The sequence below is a fragment of the Equus caballus genome, chromosome 23 (assembly GCF_041296265.1).
Source record: "Equus caballus isolate H_3958 breed thoroughbred chromosome 23, TB-T2T, whole genome shotgun sequence".
Taxonomy (NCBI): domain Eukaryota; kingdom Metazoa; phylum Chordata; class Mammalia; order Perissodactyla; family Equidae; genus Equus; species Equus caballus.
Window position 1 is genome coordinate 48835513 of NC_091706.1, and position 23246 is coordinate 48858758.

General features: G+C 35.0%; 1 protein-coding gene across 13 annotated transcripts in view; it reads left to right on the forward strand.

Moving 5' to 3' along the window:
- Positions 1-23246, forward strand: part of CCDC171 (coiled-coil domain containing 171) — a 293940-nt gene that overhangs the window by 243761 nt on the left and 26933 nt on the right. For all 13 annotated transcript variants that reach the window (XM_070248923.1, XM_070248931.1, XM_023627387.2 and 10 more), the window contains one exon: positions 7774-7926. In XM_070248923.1, the coding sequence (XP_070105024.1) occupies positions 7774-7926 (153 nt within the window). The remainder of the gene's footprint in view (positions 1-7773; positions 7927-23246) is intronic.

Here is a 23246-nt window from a genome sequence, read left to right on the forward strand (position 1 = left end):
TGATAGACTAGCCGTGCAATTTTGCGAAACTTGCAAAGCCTAGATTAATTCTACTGATTTCACTGAGAAACTTTGTATGATAAACAGCCCAAAACAAACCAACCAAAAACCACTAACTAATCCAAAGAAAACTGGAAAACTTGCAATGCATGGAATGAGCATGGGCTTTGCAATTGGACAGACATGGATTTGAATCCCAGTTTCATTCTTTATTAGCTAGGTGCCCTTGGATAAGGTGCTTAGCATCACTGAGCCTTAGTTTCTTATTCTATAAAATAGAGATAATATGAGTCTTACAGGGTTATTGCCAGAATTAGGAGAATATGTAAAGCTCATAATGTGATGTCTGGCACCTGGTAACTGTTGTTGTTAGGGTACCTGGTAACTTGTTAGAACTGGGATCCAGGCACGCCTTGGAGCATGGGAACTGTAGAGGAAGTGAGAACACCTTTGGGCAAAGATTTGGTCAAGCCTAGGCTTTGTTGACTCCCATATGTTCCAACTCATTTGGTGATTCCTGGTGGCAAAATTGATCATAGATTCAAATGTAAAACATAAAACTATGAAACTTTTAGAAAAAAATGTAGGAGAAAATCCTTGGTATCTAGGGCTTGGTGAAGAGTTCTTAGAAACGATCCACAAAGGGAAAAAATCAACAAATTGAACTTCATCAAAATTAAAACTTTTGCTCTGCAAAATATTCTGCTACAAAAATTAAAAGACAAGCTCCAGGGTCAGCCTGGCAGCGTAGTGGTTAAGTTTGCGTGCTCCGCTTTGGCAGCCGGGGGTTCACAGGCGTGGATCTCAGGCGCAGACCTAGCATATTTAGCGGTTACCATGGGCTAGGGATGATTTGGGGGAGGGGGTTAATATGTCTATAAAGTGGTTAGCTGAGGGAGATCTTTGTGGTATGTAATAATTCGTACCTTGATTGTGGTGGTTGCTACACAAATATACACATGTGATAAAATGTCAGAACTATACATATACATTGTGCCACTGTCAACTTTCCGGTTTTGATATTGTCCTAAAGTTATTTAAGATGTAACATTGGGGGAAACTGGGCGAAGGGTACAAAGGGACCTCTCTGTACTATTTTTACAACTTCTTGTGAATCTATACAGTCATGCATCGCTTAACAACACGGATACATTCCGAGAAATGCATCAATAGGTGATTTCATTGTGTGAACATCGTAGAGTGTACTTACACAAACCTAGATGGTATAGCCTACTACACACCTAGGCTGTATGGTAATATAGTAATAACCTTATGGGACCACCATCGCATATGCAGTCCATCATTGACCAAAAAGTTATTAGGTGGCACATGACTGTAATTATTTCAAAATAAAAAGGAAAAGAAGAAAAGCAAAGTATATATATATTTATGTATATATAAAATACGTGTGTATTTGTGAGTGGGTGTGGGTATGTGTGTAGTATGTTAACATTTAACTAAAACAGGGGATATATGCAAATTTATATACATACCTACATATATTTTAGAAACAAAGGGAGAACAAAACTTTTTCTATTTTAAGTGTTACCTATTTTTCAGGTAAAGATTTGGACTAGACTAACCAGTCTTCTATCCCTAACTCCTAAAGACTCCTTACGCAGACACTTGAATAAAACAACCTAGCATTTTGCTTATCACACTCAACCTGAAAGGATCTCAAACACCTGTCTATATTTGCTCACTGACTGTCACAGCAACGCCAGCAATTTTGGGGCCATAGCACAGCCTGTAGCCTCAAGGGAGTCAATGCAGAGAGGCTGAGAGTGCCATCCTCACTCATTTATTTACTTTGCGTTTCAACATGAACTCTTATATACCCTGTGTGGTTAAGTAATTTATAGATTAAATTATCTTACATAGTGTAATCTTTATAATAGTTTACAATGAGATAGGAGGTGGTCTTTAAATCTTCTATATAAAATTTGCTGTTTTTCTTGTGATACAGTGCTTCAAATACTCTTAAACTTGAGCATGAATTATGCAGTTTTCTTTAACAAAAACAGAGGGGTTCCAAATCTGTAGAACTTTTCTGGGATGGCAAGTGGCTATCAAAAGTGTGCTACCTAGAAATTATTTTTTAAAAACCACCAAAACAAAGCACATTCTGTCACATCAAGGTAAAGTAACATTTGTTAAAAGAAAAAAATTACTTTATTCAAGGAGTTTTATGGAGAAAGCATTATCAAAATAGTTGTTTGGAAATATTTCCAGAATTATAGACTTTTTTCCTAAAAACTGGTCCAAATCTACAAAAATTTATGTATGTACACATGAGAAGTTCAGAAGCATAATTTCCTAATCAAAGAGTGTGTTTTGAACCTTTGTTAAAAATATAAAATATAGGAGGCAGCCTGGTGGCATAGTGGTTAAGTTCGAGTGCTCGCTTTGGTGGCCTGGGGTTCACAAGTTTGGATCCCGGGTGCAGACCTACACAGCACTCATCAATTCATGCTGTGGTGGCATCCGGCAAACATAATAGAAGAAGATTGGTACAGATATTACTCAGGGTCAATCTTCCTCAAGCAAAAAGAGGAAGATTGGCAACAGATGTTAGCTCAGGGCCAATCTTCCTCACACACAAACACACACACTATATATATAAAATGTATAAAATATATTTAATATAAAATGTACTTGTTAAAGGTATAAAAACAAAGCATATATTAGTTAAAAGAGGAATTGATTAATTCAGGGAAGTTGGAAATTTTCTAGCCAAAATTTCAGTTAAAACTTTTGTTTGATAGACAGGATTGAAACCTGAGTGTCACAATTTGATAAACACAACCAATGCTGCACTTCTGCCATTTGCATCTTACCTATTGAGCCATGTGTCGTGGGAGTGGCAAGGATGGTGACTCAGAATTAGACTTCCAAATTGCTGTATCACAAAAGTTATACCACAAGATTTTTAAAATTATAAAGCATGTACAATCATATTTCTTTCACTAAAAATCATTAGTAATAACTTTTTGTTGAGAGTGAAATGTTTCAGGTCTATTGATGATGCAAGGTTAAGCCCTTCCCCCACTTCTCATTGCCGTTTGTGCTTAGCTGCAAGCCCACCAGTGGTTGGCTGCACCTTTGCAGGAGTGTTCTCATGCTTGTGTTTTGGATAGAGTTGCTCTAAAATTGTGTTTCTGGTCCCTTGTACTTTCTATTCTTGTCAACTGATATCAATCTTAGCAGCTTTTATGCATGCACACATGCACACCCACCCAGTTCCATGTGGCAAAGCAAGGAGGTAGATGGTAGTCTGCCATTCTGTTGCAGCCTTTCCTACACGACCTTGTACAGGAGTGTCATGGGGAGCCAAATATTTGTGGACAGGGCCAGGAACCAAACATCCAGACTAAAGAGTCCAGTTCCAGATCTTAGACTGGATCGTAATTGGGAACAGGGTTGCTATTCGTACACGACTAGTAACAGGCCCTTTAACTCTCATTCTCTGCCGTATCCCTACCTTTGTAAAATATTGGAATGAAAGTAAGCCTACTGAATGAGCAGCTTTACCAGAGGAATGTTTGGATAATGAAGAAAATAATTTTCCTTTAATTCCAGGTGCCAACAAACAAAATTTGATGCTAAAGACTACAAGCATGTTGTCATTGTAAGGCTTTCTTCCTTAGAAACGGCGTCATAAATAGTAACTTTTATTATCAATGGGAAGTTGTTAGGAAGTAAATATTCATTAAAAATTTTTTATGCTTGAGAGGATTTTAACATATTCAATGTTCAACATGAATAGAATATCCTATATTTAAAATACTTATGTCTAATAATAGCCCTCAGAAATATTGAATCTTTCTTTTGTGAGTTAAAATAGTAATTTTCCTAATTTGATGTCGTTATCATTATTATAGCTAACATTTATCTGAGTATTTACTATGTGCCAGATAGTTAAGATCTCTTCATGTATTAATAGTCACTTAATACCCACAAGATCTTTTATAAGGTAGGAATAATTATCCTCATTTTATTGAGAATTTACTATATTTCACATATTTGGTATGCCTGGTATATCTATTTTACATGGTATATTTACATTGTATATAGAGAGAAATGAAGTATTTCTATGGTTATATAATTTAAAGTCAGGGGTTTTTGTTTCCCAGTTACTTACTAAAAAATGTAAATAAAAGATTTACTATTTTGGCATCGAGGCCTTATGACGTTCTTCTCCTAGCATCAGGTTCCTAAGGCTGCCATTTTCCCTGAAGTCCAATTTTAAGTTAGTCTCAGCTATATAAAAATGTATACATAACAAGTTAGAGAAATAATATCCTAGTCCTCAAGTGACAGCCACCTATTTGTATCTCAGAATTTTTAATATTCTGAAACACTTATACTTTTCCTTAAAATGGGTAGGATGTGAAATTTTATGTGTTTGGATTCTCTCATCTTATGTTGATTATAAATGCTATAGACTATTTCTAAAACAAAAGGCTGTTCTTGTCCAGAAACCATCCTTTGTTCTGTTGCTCATGTGAGCAGGTGAGCCCCACTGAGCTACATCTCACCGCATGGCATAGTGAAAATCCCCTGGGCCGGGGATGACTCGGGATGAGTTCTCAAATGCTGGGCGTGCTGGACACACTATCATGCTATTCTGTTGTTGTTTCCTGACGTAGAAAGGTGTGATGTTTTAATATGAGAGGGAGGTGTGTTGTGATAGTTACCTTTAGGAGATTCATAGGGAGGTCATGAGATGCTTGCTCCCTCCACCTCCCACCCCGTCAGTTGATTCAGACTATTTCCATTTCTTCTGCCAACTTGGCACCTTTCCTTTATGTTAAAGAGTTGGATTTTTCACTGGCATCCTTTATTGCGTGGTTTGAATCACTTTTTAATACTGGAAGTTATTCTTTATTCCTCAAAAGATCTGTGGCTTCTTTGAATAACTTTGTGATTTCACTGACACTCCTCCATACCTTCAGTTCTGAAAGAGGTTTTCATTTTAGAAGAGTATGGTATATTTTATACATATTAATACCATGAAACATGCTTTCTGTATTTATCACTGTAAATGCTGCTGCTCTGAAAAAACGTATAGTAAGTGTTATAAAAAACTGCTTTCATCTCTCAAATGAAATACTGCTTTAAAGATTTTAGATGCTTAACATTCTAAATCCTAAGCAAAAAATAGATTATTGTTATATTCTTCTTAGTGTTATAAAGAAGTAATATGTGGTTTCTTTTAATACTGTACAGAATATTAGAATTTAGCTATTAAAAGTAGATCAAAGAAGGAGCCAAAATAATCATGACTGTGTTCCATCCACCATATAAAACTTCAGATGTAACTTCTCAAAAAAGCATTTTATTTTTTTAAAAAAAGGTTTGAAGGAATATCATTTAATTATTTATTCCTTTTGGAATATCGTGTATGTAAGAATTTGTGAAATATGTTTCTCCAAATTTAGGAAATGGGATAATTTTTTAGATGTTGAACTTTTTTATCCTTAAATATTAGAGGCCAATTCTATTGTGACTTCCAGTGAAATAATAATCCAGGATGCTATTACTGACGGAAGGGTACTTTTTTTATTCAATAAACATTTCAGAAGGCATGTTTTTCTGCCTTTTATACATTTTAGGTCCCTAGACAACAAGGACATATGTATACGAACCTCCCCATCCCAGATTGTCTCATTAAGATCTTAGTGGAGACTTTAAAAATGGAGCAATAGTAATGCCACAATGAAATTCAGTAGTTTATCATTTTTAGAGGGCTTTCTTATATTACATGCAATGTAGTTGAAGGGTTAACAGAATTGGCTTTGCTTAAAATTTTTGATTTTCTGAGTTTTACAACAGTTTTGGAAGTAGGCAAGATAATGACTCTTTTTCGCATTTCGTGGAGGAGATGGAGGTGCAGAGAGGTGACGTGCCTGCCCAACAACATAGAGCTAAGTAAGTGGCAGAGTGAGGGCCAGGCGAAAATAGGACTTGTGAGTCCTGTCCACTGTTTCAGTGGAAAAGGTGAAAGAATTTATAAGAGTGGAGACAGACTTGGCATAGGAGGAGCTAGATATGATTTTATAGTTTCTGATTTTTACATACTTTTGAAACCCAGGGAAATATTTTGTGTTAGTATTAGCTATAAGCTTACCTTGAAATGACCCCAATTTGGGTAAGGTAGGTTTAGGACGTGTGAGATGTTCCCAAACATGAGGGCACGCCATGTTTGTTTAGTATTAGGTAATAGAATCACTTTTGTGTAAACAGCTATGCTTTTGCTTCCTTTTTTGACTTAAAGTATGATTAATAATTTATTCATTAGAATGTTAAGATTATATTTTCCCAAATATCTTCCTCCTCTCCTGTAAGGTATTCTATGCCAATACATGGCTTCAACTTGTGGGTTTTTAAAAATCTTTTTCAGTTTTTCATTCATTTATTCAGTCGGTCAGTCGTTCAAACGAGTGCTCACTGTGGGCCACTGTCATCCCTGAAGATACAGAGATGAGTAGGCTTAATAGCTGGCATAAGGAGCTCCTCAGTCTAGGAAAGATAAACATGTGAACTCATATATTTCTGCTAAAGCAATAAATGCCGAGGAGAAGCAAGGATGAGGGACCTACAAGGAGCCAGAGTAGAAGTTAACACTGCTTTTAGCCCCACGAGAGGTTTCTGGAAAGAGATGGTGTCTGAGCTGGATTTTTTAGGGCAAACAGGAATTTGATAGGCAAAAAAGGTGTGAATTTTCTTACTCTTACCTGCAAATAACTAACCTGTGTCTCAGACGTTATGTACGTTGTTTCTTATTCTTTGTTCACCAAATTATTATTTCATATCCATTTAGAATTGTTCAAATATCTAGTTCTCAAAGCTTTCCCAAATCAGACTCTTCAGATTGAATATAACTTGGAAATTCTCAGACTGTCTGCCGTTCTACTAAGTTGTGGCTGTGATTGGAAGATTTTTTTTTCTTGTAAATAATATAACACTATATTTGAATATGTCTTTGAACTGTTTGATTTTATTTTGCTACATTTGAAGTATTTAGAAAGACTTTTTTAAAAAAGGTATAATAGTATTCTTGGGCTTAAAATTCACTACAGATTGCTTTAGAAGAAAAAAATTCTGTAAAATATGATTAAACAATAATATGGAGGTCCGACAATCACCTGAATATTATACTATTTAGAGGAGAGAAAAATTTACTAGCACTTGCTTGTGTCATTTATTTTATTTTATGTAGTCTAATGCAAGAGCATTCCTCTGTTATATGAATGAAAGTAATTATGCTTATCTTACAATGTAGGAATCACATTATTTACTCTTAAAAAAATCACAGGATTATTTCAACTCCTTTTGTTTCAAAACATATGTTTTTTTAGGTGGGTTGAAAATTTTCTAACTCAGCTTATTTGGAAATATCTTGCTTATATATGCATCTGTTGTGTGTCTTAAGATTGAAATTTAGGTCAAATTACAACTTGAATTTAACTTTACAAAGAAAATAAGTGTGCCGTCTTTAAAAAGTGCGTTCTAAATTTTAAGCACAATAGATCAAAGTACATCTTGTTTAAATAAATACTCTGGAAAAGAAATCTCAATTATTTTCTCCCAAACTTTCTTAAAATACTCACTGTTCTCAATATAAAATGTAAGGTTTAGCTTTATTATTTTAAAGAAAGATGAAAAGTTGTTTATTTTAAAATTTTAATGATTTTGCTTCCAAATTATGGGAATTCTCCTTTGGGGACAGCTTTATTTGAATTGTATGTGACATTGTTTTTATTTCTTAAGGCTGTGATTAAAAGTTTCATGGATGTCTACCAGCTTGCGAGCGCTCGAATCGCTACATTAGAGAAGGAAATGACATCTCATCGAAGTCACATTGCAACCTTGAAATCAGAACTTCACACAGCTTGTTTACGTGAAAATGAAAGTTTACAATCAGTAAGTCCTGCATATGTTTTTCTTCTTTGGATCTTGGGTTACATTTACATTCATGCTTTTATTGCTCATAAGATCACTCTCCAATATATATAATTTAGGGTAAATGATCAATCAAACAACATAAAATTATTAGTGTGGAGAAAATTTTGAAGGAAGAAAAGCAATTAATTTTTCCATTGTAACGTGTGTAAAGATATGCATATTGTTATCAATGCTAAAACACTACATCAAGATTCCTTTGTGTTTGGCAGTGCAGCTGACAGTTGGATTTGGCAGTATGCATAGTTAAATCTTGCAACTGTCTGAAGATTCAGTGTGTCCCATTAAGACAGAATATTATTAATTATGCGTATAACCAAAATGGTAATTAGAACATGTGATTATTCTCTGTAGAAAACTAGACTTATCCATAATACATGCCTAGCTAAAGATGCGTGTTGTGATTCATCTATATGATTAAAATTCAGTTTCAGCAGTCATTTTATATCTTAAAATTTTAGCCCATGATGAAATTTGGGCTCATTTAAGACTAAACAAAATTTTCTACATTTCAAATATGTGTTTGGGGAGTATCAAAAAATGAATATATTTGTGACATAAAGGAATGAAAGAAACATTTGAACTTTTTTCTCAAAAAGGAGATATATCAATGGTAAGATTCAGAGGGTTACCTATAATTGGACTGTCTTTTTTCCTTTGGGTTTAAGTACAATGGATCAGGGTAACTTGTAAGGGAAAAGCAATATCATTTTGCTATTCAGCTGTTGACCCATTTCAAATGATATATTCAACAGAAGAAGAGTTAGCAATTAAAGAAATTAGATGTACAGCTATGGTTTGGTTCTTCAGTTCCTTGAGTTCTTGGCTCAAGTGTCAGCATCCCAGGGAGACCCTTATGACCACAGTGTGTAAAACTGAGACCACCAACCCTCTTCCCTGACCCCTAAAACTGTCTCATTCTCTCCCCGTATTGCTTATCTACCTGCCACCTTCCTTGCTTTATTTTTTCACTATAGCACTTACCATCATTTGATATATAGTGTATTTTATTTATTTGCTTTTGGTTTGCTCCCTACCCTCAGTAGATATAAGTTGCATAAACACAAGAAATTTTGGGTGTTTTCTTCGCTGTTCTGAAGGAACTCTAGATCCAAGAACAGTCTGGCCCACGATAAGTGCTCAACAAATGTTTACCGAGTGAAAAATAGTAGTAATTTATTCAGTAAGTGAAGAAACCGGTTATTTAAGACATGAGATATGAACTTCAGTCTTTTAAATGCCTTTGTTAATTTCTTAAAGACAGAATAGTAAATTTGACTCCACCAAGAGAAATTAAAATGAAGAGGAAACTTTTTTGAAGGTTTGAACAAGTATTTGGATTTTATTCTAGCCTTTCTTTGAAACACATCTTCCTGATCCTACTGGTTAATAATATATTATATAGTTCAAGTCATGTCAGCTTTGTTGGGTCTAACTATTATTTATTGTTTGTTGCTGTTATTCATATAAAAATAATTACTTGTATTTTAAGAAAGGCCATACTTGATAAGGTGGGATTGTTTCCCCATGGGTTCAAAAATTTTTTTACCAATTATTATGCTACTGAAGTTTTAGTGGAGGTGTCCTTAATATACTGCACTGTCATAATAAATTTCTGCTTCTATACTTTTTTTGTTTTCCTTCTGAACACATCCTGAGAATATGCTCATCATCTCATTAGTGAGAAGTGGTTCACCCTGGCAGTGATTCTCAAAGGGAATGTATGTAATGTGAAAAATTTCTGATGTGTTTGTCTAGAAGAATGTCGCCCAATCCCATGTCTCTGTGAGATGTATGTTCTCTGGTCTCTTCCTTTAGTTGAAAATCACTATTTTTAAAACAGTAATGCATTTGTATAATAATTGTTATTCTTCAAGATGTTTGTATATACATTTTCTAGTTTTAACTCCTTAAGAGCTCTCTGAGGGAGCTAGAACAGCCTTAATCTCTGTATTTCATAGATGACAGGTGATATAGTTTGGTAGATAAGAGCATGGGCTTTGGAATTATATCCATTAGGAGTACAATCAAGCATAAGTAACAGGAAACCTGACTAACGTGACTTAAAAAATACAGATTTTTTTCTCACATAGCAAGAAGTCTAGAAGTAGATGGCTATTGTCATAGTCTGGTGGTTCAACTTCTCTGTAATTTCTCTGCCACTCCCTTTTGTCATAAGACAGCAGCCAACTCTAGGATTTGCAATCACATTCAAGTCAGAGAGATGGGATGGCCCAGCAATTTCTGTGCTATATATATATGGCTTTCCATTAAAAATATATTTAAATATTTATATTATATATTTATTTAAATATTTATAAATTTTAATGTAAACTTAATAGATAACAGATAGTAAATACATATATAAATATATGTTTAAATATTTATATGTTTAAAAAGGGAAGGCTTTCCAAAGAAGCTCCAAACATATTTGCACTATGTCCCATTAGCTGGAAATGGGTCATGTGGCCACCCCTAGCTATAGTTAGTCAAAGGATGAGAGAATGAGGAATAAATGGGTATTGCGTTAACCAATTAATAGTGTGTGCCATAGAAGTCAGATAAATCCAGATTCAAATTCCAGTTCTGTCAATTGCGAATCATGTGTCTTGTGTCTCAGATTTTCGTCAGTAAAATGGGGACAACAATACCATTCCCTAATAGAGATGTTGGGAGGTCTAGTGCACAGTGTTAAAGTACTTTGAACTTTGCCTCACGCTTAGTGAGTAGTCCCCCCCGAAAAAGTTAGCTATTATTTTTATCACCACTATCTTGCTAGAAAGTAATTGGATTGCACCACAGGAAAAGATTATTTACAAGCCTAACATCTTCAGCTGCACACCTTGTCATTTTGTTCAGCTTCCTACTGTAGCCTTGAGCATATAACTCCTCATCTATGATCAGCATCAGTATATTCCAATGGATGAGCTCTCTGCCCTTTCCGCAGCCTGTCTCCCTCTCCTTTCATTGACACATGCTTGAAAAGGAGTCTATCCTTGCTTCTTCTGTATACTCACCTCCCATTTACTCCTGAGCTTTACTGCTATCTGGCTTCGGAGTCTATCATTCCACTGAAACTGTTTTCTCAAAAGTCACCAATAATTTTCTGTTTGCTCTGTCTCTTTATTAGTTCCTTCTCATCCCTTTTAATCTTTCTGCAACATAGGAAGCTTTTAACTACTTTCTTCCTTAAACACTCATGTTGTTCGTTTCACTTGTTATAGACTTGCCCTTCATTGGCTCTCTTGCCTCTACTTGCTTGAACTCTTCCTTCTTTATATTATTGTTTGTTAATTCTTTTCTTTATCCATCAGTTCTGTATTTATTCTGCATCTATTCTGTGGCAGGCACAGTTCTGCTCTTGGGGATGTTGTGTGAACCAAGACAGATAATTCTTGTTCTCGTGAGCTTAAAATCTAATAATGGAAGTAATTATTTTCTTGGAATCACACTAATTAAGGTGTAATTACTAACCAAGATAAGTGCACTGAAAGAAAAAAAGCTTAAGTGTATAAGCATTTTTTAAACAAATGAGTCTGCCCTAGACTAGTGTATCAGTTGTATCAGTAAAGCCTTTTCCAGGTCAGTGATGCTTGAGCTAATATCTGAAGACTGGGTAGGAGTTATCCACGGGTGGAAGAGAGTAATGTTCCAGACCAGGAGGAGGGGACTGTGAACATCTACAAAGTCTCTGGAATGGAAAGAAGAACTCAAGAAAGACCGGTGTGGCTGAAATAAAGAGAGCAAAGGCAAGGGTAGTCTAAGATGAGAATGGACTGGAGAAAAGGGCAGAGGTCAGACTTTGTTTTCTTAGTCCTAAGAGCAAGGGTAAAGTCATTGGAAAATGTTAAAGAAAGAGTGATGTGCTCAGATTTGCATTTAAAAAAATCATTTGGCTATAGTGTGAAGAAACACTTGGATGTGAAGAACAAGAGATGGGGCGTGTCAGACAATTTCTTGGTTTTTTGCTTTTGGAAATGGATCAATGACCTCATTTATTGAGGGGGAAACAATGGAATAGCAGGGGATATTGTGAATTTAGTTTTGAGTATGTTAAGTTTGAGGTACATTGAGACATCCAACTGGAGATGTCAAAAAAGCTGCTTGATATGAAATTCAAGCAAGATGGCAAGCTGGAGATATAAATTTTAAGCATTGTCATATAGGACTTGAAACTGTTGGAAGAATGGGACTATATAGGGACAGGTTATAGAGTAAGAAGAGAAAAAGGCCTAAGAATGAAACTTGAAAAGCTCCAACAAATAATGCTTGAGGATAAGGTTGCAAAGGAGGCTGTGAAGGAACAGGCCAAGACATAAGAGGAAAACCAAAACAGTATGATGCCGTGAGAATAGAATATTTTAAGAAAGATGACATGTTAATAGTGTCATATGCTGCTGAAGATCAAGTGAAATGAAGATTGAGAATGGCCTTTGGATTTAATGCTTGGAGGCCCTTCGTAACCTTAGCAAGGGCTCTTTCAGCAAGAGGTGGAGAAAAAAGTGGGAGTTGACAAAAAAAAAAAAAAAAAAAAGAGTGAATTTAAACAACTATCTCAAGGATTTAGCTGTTAGGTATGAGATATAGGAGTGGAGTGTTCAGAAGATTAAAGGAGTTCTGTTTTAAGATGGAAGTGACTTGAGCGTGTTTCACTGTCTTCTTAACTATAGGCCTCCAGAAGTTTGGTTTTGGCCCAGTTCACTATTCTGTCCATTTTTGTAGTTTCAATGCTTACCTTTTCACATGCCAGCTTTCTTTTGACTAGCATTTGCATGACTTATTTTTTTCTGTCCTTTTCTTTTAACCTATCTATGTTTTATATTTACGGTGGATTTCTTGTTGAAAGACATAGTTTGGTTTTGGTTTATTTACCCATTTTACAATCTCTGACTTTTAATTGGGTGATTAGACCATTTACATTTAATATAATTATTGACATTTTTGGATTTTTGTCTACCATTTTATTTGTTTTATGGGGACAAAGTGTTAAGAGATCATCTCTGCCCTTGTGGGTTTCTCCTCCAGTGAGGAAAATAGACACATAAGGAAATCACAAAAATAGACATGGGAACACGGATGAGAGAGGACTTCATTCTGCCTAACATCGTCAGAAGAAGACACTGAGAAGACGAAATGTTTGTGGGAGTCTTTGAAGAATGTATGACAATTTGATACTTTGTTAAGGGGGAAGAGCATCAAAATATATATTTTATTTTCTTCTGGGGAATAGGCCTAAAAATAGTACATATGTTTAACAAGTTGAATTATATAATGCATTTCTTTGTATAATAGAAAATGTATTGTTACTTTCATGCCATTCCCCTGCTCAGTTAGACATCCAACTCACCCAAGCAGCCTGTACCCACTGAAGTCCAATACTGCTTGCAACAGTCACTCCAAACGCCACCTCCATATTTCCCCCATCCGTTCTTGCACCACCCAACCCCTGCTTTTTACTCTATAGTCTGATTTGATTCCATCTCTGACCATTGTGCTCTTGCTGTTCTTGTTTGGTCTCTCTAGTATTTGTTAGTTTGGCTATCCTCAAAACTCTATTATGGGGTCCTCAGATGAACTAGCTCTTTTCTCCAGTACCCACCCTTCCCACCATCGCCTCCTTCCCATAGGTCCCTCATACCAGGCTTTAGAGTCAGGCAAGCCCGGGTGTGCTTTCTGGCACTGTTGTTTATTATCTATACCATGCTCTAAGCATCAGTTTCTGTATTTGTAACATGTAGATGAAATTGCCTACGTTGTAGGGTTGTTGTGAGGATTGAACAAAGACAGAATGTCTGGCGTATTAGCAGGTGCTCAATAAATATTAGTGTTCTTCCCTACACATAGAAAATTTTTTATAGTTACATATACTTCCTACAGCTAAGCTATACGTATAGCTTTAAGAAATATATGTAATATATGTAACTATGGGGAAGTCTTTTTCTGAGTAGGCAAAAGATAAAACAACTCTTAAATCATTGCTTTTAGCACATACTAAGTATGGTATTAATGCTAGTTGTTGTTATCACTAATTTAATGAACTAAGGACAGTCAGTATATTCTCATTACAGTTTTTTCCAGCCTTTCACCTGATAAGAATAAAAACAATTCATTATTGATCAAAAACTTAATATATCATGGTGTTGTAATGCATACACACTTGTAATGCAAGAGATCGATCATATTGTAGACATGAATAGTCATCTTTAAAAACTTTATCCCTCTTTAGGTGACATTTTCATTTTTTGTTCAGCAACATGTAATCATAATGCTGGAGTTTATCTGAGAGTTCTCATCAATTGTACACTTGCCAGTACTGTAACATTTTCAGTATGTTGGTCTTTGACCCATTAACTTAGGGGTGCTCTAGAGCTTTTATCTTGAGTAATAGTAACCAGAAAGGGCTTTGAGTAAAGAGCTTTTGAGACCCATATAGCCCAGTAGAGAACAGTACAGCAGTCAGAACCAATTACATGTGGGTGTTTGGAGACCAGCACACCCACAGCTGTGGAGAAAAACACATGATATTTCAATCTGTGAAAGAGAGAATGCCAAACCCAAATACTTTGCTATGAATTATGATGCTTCGGGCTCCAGTATTGATGTGCCTCATTGCCACTGTATGTTTAAACAGTATGTTTTTTAATTCTATGATACTTTATTTATGAAAAAATAATAAATTACAAATCAGAGGAGTGTTCTAGTTAGTGTCTTTGCAGGAGTGATATCTTCGCATCATTGCTCAAATTATGTCAGATTTGATAGTTGTAAAGTGGTATTATAATGTTCATAAAGGTGAAAGGTCTAGATATTTTGGTTCAGTTAAGATAAAAATAAGAATCTCCTTTCTCTTAAGTTCTCAAATAATATTCCATCACATTTGTTTTTATTACATTTTCTTGAGAGAGGAAGGATTCTTTGTTACTACTAGTGTTGTGTGGATAAAGAAACTGACAGAATTGCAGTAACTTACTCTCTGTGAGTTGCTGTCATAAACTTTCAAATGCTTTATCTCAGTTGATTCATGATGTTTATTATTGAGGTTTTTAGCCCTTCAAGAAAAAAAAGCTTTTTTTAATGAACCATAAGCCATGACTTAATTTGTTGAGAGAGGCTATACAGTGCAGTTCAGTGGGATAAAGTACAGATTCTGGAGTCTCGCTGCCCGGTTTTTAATTAGAACCCAAAAAGATTGGAACCCAAGGACTCTGATTCCTTTTCTGATGCTTTCTATGAGACTGCATTATGGATTGAGACAAATCTCTACCATCAAGGCACTTCAAGTATAGTTGAAAATACAATTATTATACAAATAATTAAAAGAAGGCTGTTTAAGTGGAATCACAGAGTGCCATGAGAGCATGTACCCGGGGCTTGGTGTGGCCTACTTGAGGAATTGAAATCTTACTTGAAAAAAATGAAGATGAAGTAGGAGTTGACGGGGAAAGCATGGAATGGAATGACGCCTGTATGACTGAAGCAGAGTGAATTACACGGAGGATTGTGAGAGATGTGGCTAGAGGAGTAGGGGGCCAATCAGTGTGGCCTGTAAGCTGTGATCCTCAGCTTTCTGAGGAACTCTCTGCCTGAGATGCCTCCGACAACTGCATTGCAAAATGTCTATTCCCTTTACCTTGTGTATTTACTTTTCCTGACTCCAAATTTCATTTTTTCCTGTTTATTCTCAAAATTCACCTACATTTGATGCCATAATGACACTCATTTTACCCCTTGCTAAATGCTTCTTAACTAGATACTCATTAAATTCTCCCATATTTTTATCACAAGCTTGAGCTCTGGCCTTTGGATGCTAACAAAGCTAAATAAAGGTGTTGGGGAGGGGAAAATTTCCCCTTGTCCCTTTTGGTTCTTTTGGTTGATCTAATAATTAAATTGACACAAGACAGATTAACAGAAGAAAGAAAATTTTGTGCATATGAAGGCCTCATAAATACAGGACCGAGGAAGTGACCAAAGCAGGCTGTTTATATACCTTTTAGGCAAAGGAACAATAAATGTGTGAAGAATTAACAACGAAGAATCTTAGGTGTGGGTACTAATTAGTGAAGAAACTAAGCAGAGTTTGTTTACGTAGACTTCTTGGCCCTGAATTCCCTATCTCTGGGGATGAGGATGTCTCTTTACCTCCTGGTGCAGGAAGGGTACCTTTCATGTGGGAGATTTATTTGTTGCTTTCAGGAGGACAGAGAGGAGGGTCAGAGTGTCCATCTTACACTGGCAGTTTCTCAAGTAACTCTAGTTCAAAATAATCACTGTGCCACTTTGGCATATTTTGGAGCAGCCTGCCGTGAGCCCCATCAAGGGAAGCATAAAATATCAAAAGGTGGGACAGTGCAGTCAACATGCAGACATTACGCTTCATTCTTGACATACGTTTCTAGACTTTTAAAGGTTTCTTGTAGTCCAGAAACTCAAGATTTTTTTGTATAGTACACAAGGGCCTGGAGGTAATAATATGTGTTCCATTGGCCTTGTACCTCCTTTCTAGTCTTTTATTTTATTGTATGATGCAGTTTAAGACAAGCCACTTTCATGATGAATGATATCTAGATAGTGACTGTAGGGGCATGATATTATAAATTTTATATTTATATAAATACATAAATGTAATATATTAATTATATAAATAATTTGTATGCTATATAAATATAATTTGTACAGTAAATAAACATTTTGTAGATATATAATATTTTACATGTAAGTATAAATATAAAAAGTCATATATAATAAATATAATATATTTATACAATTCTATTCTTCAGTGATGAAATATAATAAAGGTGGAGCAAGGAGTGGCAAGAATGAAAATTTCAATTGAGATTTTCAATTGCCTGTTTGATATTCAGAAATCTCTTCTTCGATTTTCTGTAAACACTTCAAACTCACTGAGGTCCCAAACTGAATATCTATCCAACTCTACCACTCCCCATGTTTCCAAATTCTCCTTTCCCTATGCTCCCTATCTGACATAACTATCCACCTTGCAGCCTGAAGTAGAACCCTTAGCATTTGTTCCACTTTCCCTCTACCACCAATTGTTAATCAATTGCTAAGTCTTATTGTTTCTGCCACCACAGATCTCTTAGATTCATCCTCTCCTTTCTACTCTTGTGGTCACATTAACTTTTCCTTGAGTTATTGCAATGGTTTTCCAACACGTTTCCCCATATCTAGATTTTCCTCTTCCATCTTGTCTGCCACATTAGTGTCAGAGTTATCTTTCCATCACACAGGTATGGTCAGGCCATAGCTTGACTCAAAACATATTTTGGCTCTACACTTTCTTCATGGTAAGGTTTATATTCTTTATCATTGACATTCATTTTGTATCTGACTCCATCTGGTTTTTTAGTTCATCTCCCCACGCAGAAGTAAGGGTTCTCTTTGTTATGCTCATTTGTCCTGTATTTACCTGTCTGAGCACTATATAATAGTCTGGCTTATATAATCAATTAGTTGTGTATGTATTACAATGTTGTGAGTCTGTGAAGTGATATCTTATTCATTTTTTATAATCAGTTATTATGATCTGACTTCAGTAAATGTTAGTTGATTTGAATTGAAATTAGTTGGAAGAGCACTCCAATAATATTTGCTCAATACATACTTGTTATAGAACATATACTTTGCACAAACAATAGGGTCCTCCCAAATTTTTCCCAGACAAAATTTTCTTTTAAATTAATTCCCATATAACTATATTTAATATATTTCTCTAGCAAACACTTAATGAGAATGCATAGAATAATTTATTTATTATTATACCAGTGTAAAATTTTAAGTAAATATACTTTCAAATAATGTAAATTGGATGTTTCTTCTCCTCTTCAGCACTCTTCCTAAAAGAAACCAAAAATTATTTTTGACAAAGAACTTTTTTTAAGCATACCACGTAAATAATTTTAAACTTCGTCAGATTTTTTTGGACTCCTCCTTCTGCATGTTTATCCACATAGAGAAAAATGACAGTGTGATATGTTTTACTAACATGGTGGGTACTCAGTAAATGTTTGTTGATAACGATGATATACCAAATTAAAATTAACTGTGCCTGGCCTAACAAAAAGTAAGAGTATGTGAGGTTTGTTTCAGAAATAGAAGCCTAATTTACACAAATCAATAGAAAGCTTGTTTTCAAAAAGATATTTCCCTGACCCCTTATTTCACATCATATAAAAAATTAGCTAAAAATGAATCAAAGACCTAAATGCAAGAGCTAAAACTCTTAATAAAAAACTTAGAGATAAATCTTCATGAGGTTGGATTGGGCAATGGATTCTTAGATATGACACCAAAAGCATAAGTGGCAAAAGAATAAAATAGACACATTAGACTTCACCAAAATTAAAAACTTTTGTGCATTAAAAAACACCCCATAGAATGGGAGAAAATATTTGTAATCATATATCTGTTTATAGTCTAATATGTAAAGAACTCTTACAACTCAACAATGAAAAGACAACCTAATTTTAAAAATAGGCAATGGACTTGAATAGGCACTTCTCTACAGAAGATACACAGATGACCAACAAACACATACAAAGATGCTCAACATTATTAATCAGTAGGGAAATATGAATTAAAACCACAATGAGATACCATTTCACACCAACTAGGAATGCCATAAAAAGAAAAAAAAAGAGAAAATAGAGACTGTGCATGGCATCACTATTCACAATAGCCAAAAGATTGGAACATCCCAAATGTCCATCCGTTGGTGAATGGATAGACAAATGTGATATCCAGACAATGGAATTTAGCCATAAAAAGGAATGAAGTACTGACACATGTTACAACATGGATGTACTTTGAAAGCATTATGTTAAATGAAGGAAGCCAGGCACAAATGGCCATATATTGTTCAATTTCATTTATACGAAATGTCCAGAATAGGAGTATTCTGTCTCTATAGAGACAGAAAGCAGATTAGTTGTTGACGGGGTAGGAGGAGAGGAGAGAATGGAGAATGACTGTTAAATGAGCATGATGTTTCCTTTTGGGGTGATGGAAAAGTTTTACAGCTAAGGTGGTGGGTATGGCTGCATAACACTGTGAATGTACTTAATGCTACTGAATTGTACAGTTTAAAATTGTTAAAATGGTAAATTTTATGTTGTGTATGTTTTATCACATTAAAAAAATGTTTCTTTTAGTTCTTGGGTGGTGTGGGATAGGCAGCTAGATTGTTGCTTACAGAGAATGGCAATGTGTTTTACTGGAAAGTAGCATGACAGAGAATCAGGGGAGCTTGGATTCTAGAACAAGCTTTATCAGCTCACCACAAAGCTTTGGGAGATAAGTGACACGATCTCCTTGGTCTTGGTTTTTCCTGGCTGTGAAAACCTGGGTTTTCAACTAGATGAAATCCAAATTCCCTCTCAGCTCTAAAATTCTTTGACTGAAGTTACAAATACTGATTCTGAATACTTAGATTCCAGCCATATTTTGTTTTGGTCTTGCTTCAGTTTACAACAATCAAATGAGTGTGTGTTTCTGAATTTATAACAACATAATTATATTTTGAATTTGGTTATATTCAACACCAATAACCCATTTACAAATGTATATCAGTTATATAAATCTCACAATATAGCTTGTAACTAGGTAGTCAAAAAGTCCCCAAAGTAGTCTGAAAATGTATTAACGTATTTGTAAGGAGTATTTCCTTTTCTTTATGCAAAGTTTTTTTGATATTTAATATGTTAGGAATGTGAACTTTTAACTCGTCAAACTATTGTAACATATTTGAAAATTATAGTAATTTGATTAAAATGTTGCCTATAAGGCAAAAGGTTTAGTTAATAGAATCCATATGTAATTAAAATGCAGAACTAAATGTAATCAGACTCCAGTGACTAGTGCCTTCATATTGATGGTTTTACAATGGCCTCTGGGGTTGAAAGTTTAAATGTTACACAATGCAACAACGCTGCAGAAAACAACTTCAGCTGGTAATTTAGCTGTTTTAAAGACATCAACATGATTACTTGATAAGATATGACTATCACAGCCTAGATTTTCATCCTTTTCGGAATATCTTCAGTTGGCAGGTGGTAGAAGCACATGACCGGTGTGCCAGTGGACAGCCACACTCAACAGCACTGTTACATAAACAACCCAAGATGACGGTCCCTGCTATGAGCCAAGCCATGGACTCCTTTTTTTCTTTTTTAATAACCGAGTTGCTTAATTTGGGTGAATTCATTTGAATCATATGAAAGTTATAGACACAACACTATGCACCGAGCCACAAAAAAAGTTAAAAAAAATTTTTCCTGAACTTAAAAAAATTATTTTCTCTGGACAGTTTTAAGAGTCGACATCCTGTGTTAGAGTTCTCTAATCATCACCAGCACAATTTACAATCAGAACACACAGAGAGCCAGTTTAGACCAGCTCATCTGTTGATCTTGGCAGAGAAGCTTCATCTCACTGTGTGCAGCTGCCACTTGAGAGTTGGGGGACTCAGTGGAGAGCCAGAGGAGGGTGGGCTGCAAAGCTGGTCAAGGCATGAACACACATGCCTGCTTCATTTCAACAGTTGTATGTTGCTAAAAAAAAAAATAGTCTTTTTCTTTTACTGCCCACCCCACCTCCCGCCACCGCTTCTTTTTAACCTGAAATTAAACGAGGACCTCTCATGAGCCGCTGCGCTCCAGGCACAAGAAATTGTAATGTCTGGCTTCCAGAAACTGTCCCGTCAAAATGTGCTTCTGATTAGGTGGCTTAATTACAGCTGTGAAAACAATGTTGATTTAGGCCTCAGGATTCCAGGGCATGTCAGCCGTTATTAGCTAACCTTGGACTGAATCCACCATTTTAAAACTCTGTACCACCAAAGTCACCCTGCTTGACAACTTTTTATTTAGGCAGAAAAGTTGCCAGAAGCAACACATTTTTATGCAAACTATTGTTTGATGCACAATTTCAACTGCAGCACTATTCATGGTCATTAAGGAGATAGTTAACTTTGCACTTTATCAAGAACAGGGAAATTGTTTGTAAAAATAGTAAGTTTTGAACAGTATTTTTAAAGGATTGACTGACAGAAGAATTAATTTTAATTCCTTTAATTCAGTTTTATTTCAAGTCCAGCATGTTGGTTTAACCACCCAATTTTATTACACCTAAATTTTCCTGACAGTTTCATTTGCTGTTAGGAAATAAAATTGCGATTTTTTTCAACATGGGAAATAATGGCTAGTTTTAAAAACGTTATGTTTGAAACTTCCCTTGCCTCAAGCTGGTTCAGACACAACCTCAGTTTACTTTTGGAAGGAAACGAACCTCATTAAATAGTTTTTAATATTTTAATATAATGTAAGTGTGTTTTTTCATAGTGAGAAAGCTTATTAGACTCATGTATTTACACCTGCAGGGGAAGTAGAAGTCTTAATAACTAGACGGTTCCAATGCTTTGGAATTTTCAATACAATTGTCACTGATATCATAAATATTATAACTACATATTTAAAGTAGTTCCAGTTCCATTGTATTTTAGATATCTTAAACACCCCTTATATGCTACGAATGGTTTTTCTTTGTTAATATTTTTAAAAGTTGACCTTAACTAGAAAGCAATACTAAAAATGTAAGATGGGCAGTTGAACAACAAATGTAAAGAGTTGTAATTCTCATAATAATTTTGGAAGAAACTTTCGCTTGAAAATGCATGATTTATGCCAAACCGAATACCCAAGAGAGAGCTAAATGATTTCTTTAAAATGAAATCTCCCACACCCAAGACATTAAATCCAGCAAAGTGGGTGGTCAAGGCCCATCTTTTTCTACGAGTCAGACTCATTGAACGATTAACTAATTCACTCGGCACCAGGTATGGACAAGGAAACTTCTGTTCAAGTTGAATTAAGAGTTAATACCTAGGCAACTAATTGTGAGGAATGGGGGGCTGAACAGTTGTGTTGATGATACAGTATGTGTGTCTTGAAAGAGAAAGCGAGGTAACTGATTCAAAATTGAGTTTAGATTAGTAGTCCCATAATCTAAATAATATCAGCAACATCTTCTAATTGCCAGATGCTATAGAGACACGTTACCACTATATATATTCCATCTATTATTTAATTTAATCTTAATATCAATCTTATGAGAGGAATATTTCCCCGTATTGCAAATGAGGCAACTCAGTTCCAGAGAGAATACATAAGTTGCCCAAGATCATGTTGTTTGGGATCTAGGTTGGAAGCCCTGTCTGTGTGTGCAAAGCCCACGCTCTAACTAAAGATGGAAATAGATATTTTTCTTGGAAAATGGATTCCAGATTATGAAATAGTAGGGAAACGTTAAGAATGGCCAAGTTTATGTTGAGTATGCCTTTAGACTGTTAAGAGACAAGAGCAATTAAACTTGAATAAAAGTGTTATTAGTTTTCCGTTAAAAAATAGCCATTTTTTTTTATTTTAGTAAAAAATGACTGTATGAAGACTAACAAATTCACTAGGTCTACGGTTAAGGCCTTTTACCTAGAACAAAAGGACCTTCCTCTTTCCTTTTGAAGTTGCCTTATGCACAGAGAATTGAAAGTATACATCCTTCCATGTTATACTGGTTTGAAGTTTGGTATATAGTATTGCGTTTGTTCTTAAGATTCTGTGTTAGCTGAGAAATTGGGAAGAAATAGCTATCTTAGTTTCCCAGAACTTTGGCTTAGGGCATACTTTGATAGAATCTGAATTCAGCTTATTCTTTTGGATATCCTTTTGATATCAATGTTTGCCTGACACCAATTGGAAAGATACCCTTCCAGAATGTGAGGGGCCAACTAAGGTTACAGCTGTATATTTCTGTCCCCACCATCTTATTTCTCATGAATTCTAACTGAAAATATGAATTTGGTTGAAAAAAATGTGCAAGATAGAATGTATACGGCATAGATTATATCTAATTTTATTATAAAAAAGTGATTGTTTTCATCCATCATTTTGTTAATCCCCCTGGTGGCTTATGACAATTTAAAAAAATATTTTATTAAATGACATATTGGATCTTATAGATTCTTATGATTATAATTATGAATTCTCTGTTTTTGCCTTTTCTTGATAATATAACCATCTTTTGGGAGAAAAGAAAAAAGCCTAGAAGGAGTTTTGAAACTAGATTTATTTGTATATCTATACAGATATTCTATATCTTATTCTATATAGATATAAGTATTCATTATTTTGGGGTATTGTTATATTTTGCCTATGGAATAATTTTTTTAATATCCTGGTTCATGTACTTTTAGTTCCTGATCTGTATTT